The sequence below is a fragment of the Brassica oleracea genome, chromosome C9 (assembly GCF_000695525.1).
Source record: "Brassica oleracea var. oleracea cultivar TO1000 chromosome C9, BOL, whole genome shotgun sequence".
Taxonomy (NCBI): Eukaryota; Viridiplantae; Streptophyta; class Magnoliopsida; order Brassicales; family Brassicaceae; genus Brassica; species Brassica oleracea.
In genome coordinates this window covers 16,861,838-16,870,861 of record NC_027756.1, presented here as the reverse complement: position 1 = coordinate 16,870,861, position 9,024 = coordinate 16,861,838, and the positions used below count along the sequence as shown (strand labels likewise).

Sequence of the window (9,024 nt, the reverse complement as noted above, 5' to 3'; positions counted from 1 at the left end):
TGATTGGTTGATTTTCCTATCCTACGTAGATACCTTCTCCATGGCTTATATTTGCTTTTCAGTATTGTATTGATTACGATCTGAACATGAAAAAACACTTGCAACTTTTTGAGACAGTAAATTGCCCACTTTTACTGATTTGTTTTCAGGTGACTGCTGAGTAAAATTTTATTTTTGTCAAAACTAAATATGCAAAGTAAAGTGTACTAATATTTGATTTAAGTTTACAAAAAAGAAAAGAGTAGTAATATTTGATGAGGTGGCATCGACACGAGAACTCCACATATTAACCTGCCCTAATTGTCATTCCTTTCTTTTTCCTCTTTTTTTTCTACCGAAACTCTCCCTCTCCGTCTGCTTTTTTTTTTTTTTTTTTTCCTTCTCTCACTCATTATCAATTTCACTCCAATTGTGTGAACAGTCTCGTCGCTACCTTGATCGTCTTTGACTAGACGTTCTTTCTCTTGAGGTACACCTTCACGTTCCTGTTTCTCTCTTTTCCGCCGTTCGATTGAATGTCGCAGCTTGCGAGGATCATGCAAATTGATCTCGCTTGCATCGCGTTAACCAATTAGGTCTACGTTCGACTCGATTTTTTGGTCTGTAACGATCGATTCGTTTTTGCTTCAGATTTTCCTCATTCAATTTGAATTTCCCTATGTACTAATTGGCTACGATTTCAATTCTAGTTACATTACTCTTCAACTATTGTTGATCATGGTTTTGGTATCTCTTATGCAGAGAAGATTTCTCCAAGGGCCATGGTTGCACTTGATTTCTATTTCCCAAGGAAGAGACTCTCTGCTTTGGAACCAAATTTCTCTGGTTCGACGTGTATCGGAGTCTACAGTTCCGATGATTCCATAGCAGCACAAGATTACTCTTGTGGCGACAGGTGCCACTTTTTAGTTATAATTTGTTTAATTTGATTGTCAAATCTTTTTAAAAAAAACTGTAAATTTGTGCTTCTCAGCTGCGATGATTTGGCAACTGTATCTTCCGCTCGTTGCGATTTCGACGAACTGTGTGGTCTGGATTCAGCCTTGGAGATGAGCTGCAGGTCTAATGGAGAAGGCCGTGAGGTTCATGAGGCTGGTGGTGGTAGTGGCGGCACAGACAAGAGTGAGGTTCCAGGGTATAATACAATGTATGCGAGCGGTTGGATGTACGTTAATCAGCAAGGCGAGATGTGTGGCGCTTATACGCAACAGCAGCTATTTGATGGCCTGTCCACTGGCTTTCTACCTGAGGATCTTCTTGTATACCCAACTATCAACGGTTATATGCAAAATTCTGTACCGCTTAAGTACTTCAAGCAGTTTCCTCAACATGTCGCCACTGGCTTTGCCTATCTACATAATGGAATGATAAATGTAGTCCCTCACACTGAGACTCGAGCAGAGCATACAGCTTCTTCTGCTGCTCATTTGATTTCCCACCCTCCACAGCCCAGTTCTAATGGTTCCCTCTTGGATCAGCGAATGTTAAACCAGGAGGAAGTGAATTTGTTAGCTTCGTTCATCTCATTGGTAACTTCCTTTCACGGTGATAACTCGTTTCGAAAATTCATCGGACATGATGCTCGAGTACACATAAAGAAACTTCTTAAATTGATTTTGTTAGGGAAGCGAACATGCTTGCTGGTTTCTTGTGGATGCTGAGGGTAGAAATCATGGTCCATATTCTTTATTGGAGCTTTATAATTGGCAGCAGCATGGACATGTTTCAGATGCAGCAATGGTAAGCTGTAAAGAATTGAGGCATAAAAAGATTTTCTGAAAGATTGTGATTAGTTGAAGAATATGCAATTATAGTGATGCCTCTTTGAAGCCTTGTGGCTGCCTAGCTTTGCCTATTTATGCATCTGTGTGATTTTTGTCTTGTTTCATCTCTCTGAAGTTCCCTACCCCTTTACTGTTTTGCATTTACTGCTCCTTACTTAATATCTTAGAATACTTGGGGATATGTTTTCTTTTCTTTTTCTCACGTTTGCTTAAAATTTTTGTTTTGCAGATACGGGATGTTGAAAATAAGTTAAGACCAATCACATTAGCGTCGTTAATTGGTGTATGGAGGGATAAATGTGGTGGTGAAAATTGTGACGAATCAATGTCTGGGGTGAGCTTCATATCTGAAGTATCTGAGGAACTCTCTTCTCAGCTTCAGAGTGGAATAATTAAAATTGCTAGAAGAGCTCTCCTCGATGAAATCATCAGTAGCACAATTTCAGACTTTCTTAACGCGAAGAAAAGAGACGAGCATCTCAAGTCTGATCCACCCAGTTCTGCTGCCAATTTTGTTAAATGCATATCGGTAATTCAGTTTGTTTTTGCGCATTTATATGCACATGCACACCTTTTATGCACATACATGCAAATAAAAAACTTGTGGGGTTATCATTGAATCGTAAACTAATTTAGTAACGCTTTGTGTGAACAGTGTCAAGTTATCAATCCGGAGAAAACTGCTGTTTCAACCACTGAAGCAACAGCCTGTGAGAACATAAAGAATGAGGAGGATCCTAGTCGAATAGTTTCAGAGTCGCTCAAATACACTAAATCTGTTGGAAGCGCCGAGAACTTTCAGACATCTTGCTCAGCTGTATGTGGAATCCTTCACAACAATTGCATGCAAATTATGTGGAATGCTGTCTTTTATGATACTGTGGCAACGTATACATCATCTTGGCGAAAGAACAAACTTTGGTTTCGTTCTCCTGATACCCCAACCGTTTCGAGCTACTGCAAGGGTTCCCATACCAACCACTCAGAAAAACCAGAAGCAGCTGAGAGTGTCAGTTTTTTTCTTTTTTCTACTAAACGAGTGTCATTTTGTCTTATTAGTTTTGCTCATTAATGTGATGAATGCCATTTTTTAATGTTTTGCAGTTTACTTGTAGGGTGGATTCCTCTTCCTGCAAAACTGCTAACTCTAATGCATATGACTTAGCTACCAAAGCAGCAAGTTTTCATGAACCGTCATCTAGGAGAGTAACCTTACCAGTCATTGATGGAACAGAAAGCGTTGTAGCAAGCATATCGGAACACGTACAAAGGGAGCTCTTTTCGTCTCTGGAAACTCATCTGACTGATTATATTGGCATTCTCATTGAAGATGGTGCGAACATTGCTGCTAGTACTGTCCAAGATGGCAAAATGCATGAGGTAAGGAGAAACATTTTTGAAAATTTCCTCCTTTCTAGTTCAGTTCTTTATTGTGACATGCTAGCGTGTGGATACTGAATTCATATTGTTGCAAACTACTGCAGGAAAACTCGTCATGTTTGGCAAAGTCTGGTGAAAAGGGAGAATCGTCTGAGCAAATCACATCTGAGGATATTGTTGCTAATATTTTTATTACAACATTGCAGACATCATCAGACAGTCCGGTCGGTGATGAAGTTGATACTCTGGATATTCATGAGCCACCACCACCTGGGTGTGAAAGCGGCATTACAAGGCCATCTCTGCGCTGTAACTTTCGGCCTGTAAGGTCCAAAGAATCCATTCCTGAGATTGAAGAATATGTTGCAACGGCTTTATGTAGACAGAAGTTGCATAATGTTGTTATGAAAGATTGGAAATCACTGTTCATGAAGTGTTCTCTTAAGGAATTCCTTGCTTCACAGAAAGGAAGCCATCAAGTTTCTCGCAAAGAAACAATCGCCCCGAGGAAGCTCAAAGCGATTACTCAGATCAAAAAGCCAGTAAAGTCTAGTATATCAAGTCATACAGCCGAGAAGCCAAAGAAACAATGTGTCAGATCTTCTGAAAAAATTCTGGTTAAACGATCTAAGAAACCTCCTTCTAAAGATACACCCAGTAAAGATTTGTCACTTAGTAAACCAAGTCAGCCGAAGATAAGGAATGCTGTCCAGCAGGATCAAAGTATGTATTCTCAGCCTTTATCATCCAAATTAGAGAAACTGCGTTTACCTTACATACTGTTCTATTATTATTATGCAGTTATCATTAAGAATGTGACGAAGGTTCGGAAAGAAAAGGTTGGTAAAGATGCTCATCGCAAGGTGATTTCTGAGAAAAACCAAGATGTTGGAATGGCAGATGAATTTGATGACGAACTTCTTATAACAAGACTAAGAAGTAAGTTTTCTTTGTACTATATATGTGTGATTCTATTTTTGATATCAGGGTTTGTGTTTTTTCTTTTCCGTTTCATGTTATTTCGTTAAATCTATTAGGGATATCAAAGAGTAAAACAAAAGAGTTAAGAGAAGGTACAGACGCTGGAAAATCCTGTGAGGAGATTTCATTGTCTGCTGAAGAATCCGTGGAAACTGTTGGCTTCAGAGATCATGAGGAAAATCTTTCAAATAAGTCTTCTCAGAAAGTGCAAAAAGGTAGAAGACTCTTTTATCTGTTTCCTGTACATTTAACCTCCTGTCGTCGGGGCTCTTGAGCTTCTTTACCATGTACCCCGAGCCTACTAATCCCATCCTTCTGAAAAGCAGCTAATGTATCAAAGCTAAAGAGAAAGAATACATCAGAAGTCGAAGGAGCACAATCTTGTAGTGGAGCAAACGGAGGATATACTGAGATTTCTGGAAAAGACACTGATACAGAAAGCCTTGGATTTGAAACCAGGGATAAGGCTTCCCATGAACGCCTCAGCAAGAGACGGAAAAGTAAGATCTTTTTAAAAAAAATTTCTCAGGTTTTGGGAATGCATCCTGCAATTAATTTACTAATTTACTATCTCCAGAAGATGCAGCTAAAGGAAAAAATATTGTGGAGAAGTCTGCGTGCAGCGTATCACAGAAATCTCTTAAGCGTAAGTTTCTAGAATCGTACTTTGTTGTTGTTAGATACTTTAGTTCCTTCAGGAGAGATCTAGCTTCTTGAATGCATGGTCCCCAGATTTTAACAATTCAGTACTTTGTTTCATGAAGCATCGGAATCATCAACTCTAAAGAGAAAGCATTCATTAGATGAAAATGTCCCCAAGGATTCTGAGAGTGCTGTTGGAAATGAAGGAAAGCTTCCTGGCAATACATCAAATAAAATGCAGAAAGGCAATTATTTCTTAAGAAGTTTTCACTTTTTAGGTTTTATGGTTTAATATTTCTCTCTAATATATATATATATATATATCATTTACCCTAAACTAAATTTATTGGTTGGTTTGTATAGTAGGTTCGAAGAAATTGAAGCTTAAAAGGAAGCTATTACCAAAACATACAACAGAGCTTTCTTCCATTGAGGATTTGGCAGTGGATAATGACAGCAGACCTACGTCGATTGCACTAAAACCATTGGTAAAATTGGGACCGAAAGCAAGCAATAAAAAGGTGTTAGTTCCAATGCCAAAGTCCGATGGATGTGCACGCACATCTATTAATGGCTGGCATTGGCGTGCATGGTCATTAAAGGCTAGTCCTAAAGAGAGAGCCAGTGTTAGGGGAAGTTCTTGCGTGCACACGCAACATTTTGGTTCCAAAATTAGTTCTTCTCAAAACGTTCTTTCTGCAAGAACTAATAGGGCAAAGATGCGTAATCTTCTAGCTGCTGCCGATGGTGCTGACCTCTTAAAAGTTTCTCAGTTGAAGGTGAATAAAATAAAAAGAAAACAGTTTTCTTTTTGAGTGACACATCCGTGTGGTTTTGATATATATTTTTCTTTTGTTTTGTGTCATGACGGTGACAGGCTAGGAAAAAGCGCTTGCGGTTTCAACAAAGCAAAATTCATGATTGGGGTCTTGTCGCACTTGAACCAATTGACGCAGAGGACTTTGTGATCGAATATGTTGGAGAGTTGATACGTTCTTCTGTAAGTATGACTTACTTGATCATGTGTTCCATTGAATTGATTTATTGTTGTAGGTAGTAGTTCTGTACAGTATCTTAGCTTCTTTGATGAACCTTGATGTTCTACTTAAGAAAAGACTATTTCTATTTCTTTTTGATCATGATTGTCGTTGAATATGTCAATCTCACAGATATCTGAGATCCGTGAACACCAATATGAAAAGATGGGAATTGGAAGCAGTTATCTTTTCAGGCTTGATGATGGCTATGTGGTTAGTCACCTGTGCAATACATTAATTCTTATCTAAATTATAGTGTGGCTTTTGAATTACTTGTTGTTTACTGTAGATTGATGCCACAAAGCGAGGTGGCATAGCAAGGTTTATAAACCATTCATGTGAGGTAACAATTGTATAGTATGAACGAGTAATTTGTTTTGTGGATTTCTTGGGGAGTTTCTTATAGAAGACATTTGGTTTATTGCAGCCTAATTGTTACACCAAGATTATAAGCGTGGACGGTAAGAAGAAGATATTTATTTATGCGAAACGGCATATTGACGCTGGTGAAGAAATAAGTTACAACTACAAATTCCCGCTTGAGGACAACAAAATCCCTTGCAACTGTAAAGCGCAAAAGTAAGTTGTTGAGGGGTTGATGATTTGTATATTTCTTGATTATATTTATTGTTGATGATGTGTTGTGTCTGAGTTTAAGTGTTGATTTCGTGAGCAGGTGCCGTGGATCACTGAACTAGGAGGGATGTGGCTGGTAGAAGAAACTGAATCAGATGTATACTATGTACGGGGTGAGCACAATTTAATTTGTAGATTTGTATTAGTGAAGAATTAAATTAGAAACGGTTTACTGATGAGCTAAATTTGACTTGTTTAGAATGTTTTTTGGGGTTCACGTGAAGAAGATGGACGAATCTACCTTTTTGCGGTAGACATGTCCAGCAGGCAGCAGCAGATGAGTATCCTCTCTTTGAACACAAACTGTAACCATTTTATCCCACATACTAACAGTTATAAATAAGTTATTTTCTTTTTGATATTTTTCTAGTTTTCTTTTGTTGTTGTTGCCATCAACAACGAAAAATATCCAATGCTAAGTTAATAATAAATCTATTTTATTATTATAATTAACTTAATTCCTTATGAATTTAAAGAAACGAGGTTGATATTTATTGTGTTTCGTGTAACAAAACAAAAGGTTATTATTGCTAAGCATTTTTAGCTGTCCATTGTAAAAAACAAATGCCAACTTATAGAAATCAGAACTTTGTTGGATTGGTTTCATTTGAGCAGAAAGAAAGGAGAAGAGAGATTATCATTGTCACGGCTCAATGAAAGCTAAGTGGTTTGTTTCTGAACGTTTAAAGCATTTTATTGATATTTTTGGGTTGTGTTAATATAGCATGTATAGTTTTTAATGTTTTTTTTGGTTTGCAGGAATTGTAAGTAAAAAAAAGATTAGCAATGTGATAATTCCATTTCCACAACCGCATTGTGCTTGATATGGTATGTATAATGTTATATATGTATCCTTCGGTTTTTTTTTCAAATTTACTATTGCAACTTATTGGACACTGATGTTTGGTGATTTTAATTTTAACTAAACCGAGAAAAGCAAAATTGCTTCATCAGACGCGAAACGGGACAGGCCCTACTTTTGCTCTATCTAGTTAAAAGGCAATATTGGAGTAGTGTTGCCTTTCTTTCCCCTGGCTGTTTGGGTTTGCCAAAGACAATTTGTTCATCGACTTCGTTTCTTGTCGTTGGGGTACCAAGTTTTTTCTATCTGTAGTTTGCAAACTATTTATTGTATGAATTAAAATATTTGAATCATTAAAACACTTGAAATGGTGCCAGTTAGTGTGTGAGAATTACATTTGCCTTTTATAATGATTTGGTTACATATTTATTATACATAAAAGATTATTAATTACGTAGAAACTACACAAGTAGTTTTAACGTGTTTAAAGTAGTTTTGAACGAGTGATGCGTGTGTTGATTGTTGGTGCTGCATGCATGTATTGAATAGTCTTTAGTACTTTCATCTTAGCTTTGTGCTTAACAATAGTTTTGTAACTTAATGTAGGAACAAGAAGTTTCTTGTTGTCAAGCTTGCCTTACCTAATGATATCAAAGTTCAAAAAAAAAAAAAAACTAATGATATCTCATGTCTCTTGTAGTAAATTTTGCTTAACTAACGATATCTCCTGTTGGAACATGTGTTTTCATCTTCTTAATATGGTTATTACATTTTTTGTTTTGCAGTTTACCAAATACAGTCCAAATAATTTCGAGTATCTTCAAATGTTTCAATACTCGATAATATGTAAGAGACTCACCAGTCACCATTAGTGGTTTTTTGTAAGAGAAATAATTATTTACCATTTTCAAATATATTATTGATCATAAAAGAGTTCAATAAACAGTTTTTGTTCACATTTTCATATTGACATAGAGTCAACAGTACCCCCAACTCAAAATACAAAGTCAGATGATTTTGAATTTTGACGGTGTTTGAAGTCAAACTGTCATATTTTCTTCACGTTAATACAAAGTCTCTAATTTGGTTAGTATAGTTTTGATTGAGTCTGTTTATGTTGCTTTTTTTTTTTGCGTAATGTATGTATCACTCACTATCACTTTCCGGCTATCGGAAACAGCCGTCAGCATAGCAGAAGCACCACAATAGTATGAGATTTTTTATATATATCGAATGTGGAATTATCATTCAATAGTGAATGTGTTGAAATTCTTGCCAATAATATCCAATTTATAAGTTTGACCCGATCGTAAAGAAGTAGAAATCCATTGTGAAATTTAGAGTTTGGGTCTGATCCAATCAAATACAAAGAAACAATAGAAGTTCGTGATGTAAAGCAAATTCATATTGATTATCGCCTATGAGGTGGTTATTGATTCATAGAATAAATATTGGCGATGACAATTATTTTAGTGAAAATAGTTTTTTATTGAATAAATATAATAAATGTGAGATTTAATCATTGAGATGAAAAGAATTTCATTAGATATTTTAGTTGTTAGTTATGAGTTTTCATAGATAAAATGTGTCACAAGCTCTAAATATCTTCTATTGCCAATAGACTATTGGTGTTTACAAACATTTATGGTGTGGTGCAGTTTAGATGTATGAGTTGTTTGAACGCTTCATGTTAAATTTTAGGAGGACTACGATTACATGTAGTTCATGTCAATGTCAGTGTTTTTTTTTTTTTTTTTTTTTT

The 9,024-nt window shown here is 36.4% G+C and overlaps 1 protein-coding gene across 12 annotated transcripts; it reads left to right on the top strand.

Moving 5' to 3' along the window:
* The first annotated feature begins 386 nt into the window (after positions 1 to 386).
* Positions 387 to 7,653, top strand: LOC106318471 (histone-lysine N-methyltransferase ATXR7). Of its 12 annotated transcripts, none has more exons than XM_013756473.1 (23): positions 387 to 469; positions 742 to 895; positions 974 to 1,529; positions 1,624 to 1,740; positions 2,014 to 2,313; positions 2,440 to 2,793; positions 2,889 to 3,164; positions 3,269 to 3,887; positions 3,966 to 4,103; positions 4,202 to 4,360; positions 4,472 to 4,645; positions 4,723 to 4,791; positions 4,910 to 5,032; positions 5,151 to 5,566; positions 5,665 to 5,787; positions 5,957 to 6,037; positions 6,114 to 6,167; positions 6,252 to 6,403; positions 6,501 to 6,573; positions 6,660 to 6,668; positions 6,712 to 6,765; positions 7,076 to 7,288; positions 7,398 to 7,653. In XM_013756473.1, the coding sequence occupies exons 2-19, from the start codon at positions 762 to 764 to the stop codon at positions 6,520 to 6,522; spliced, it is 3,867 nt and encodes a 1,288-aa protein (XP_013611927.1). In that variant the 5' UTR covers positions 387 to 469; positions 742 to 761; the 3' UTR covers positions 6,523 to 6,573; positions 6,660 to 6,668; positions 6,712 to 6,765; positions 7,076 to 7,288; positions 7,398 to 7,653. The 12 variants fall into 12 exon arrangements, with proteins under 12 accessions (XP_013611927.1, XP_013611924.1, XP_013611923.1 ...); XM_013756470.1 differs by having other exon boundaries at positions 6,660 to 6,765; positions 7,076 to 7,127; positions 7,220 to 7,288; positions 7,398 to 7,642; XM_013756469.1 differs by having other exon boundaries at positions 6,660 to 6,765; positions 7,046 to 7,127; positions 7,220 to 7,288; positions 7,398 to 7,642.
* The last annotated feature ends 1,371 nt before the right edge of the window (positions 7,654 to 9,024 follow it).

Coding starts and splice junctions, on each gene's coding strand:
- LOC106318471 (XM_013756473.1), top strand. CDS start 762: ATGGTTGCACTTGATTTCTATTTCCCAAGGAAGAGACTCTCTGCTTTG. Junction 4,104..4,201: donor TCTTATAACAAGACTAAGAA/GTAAGTTTTCTT, acceptor TAAATCTATTAG/GGATATCAAAGAGTAAAACA. Junction 4,361..4,471: donor TTCTCAGAAAGTGCAAAAAG/GTAGAAGACTCT, acceptor TCTGAAAAGCAG/CTAATGTATCAAAGCTAAAG.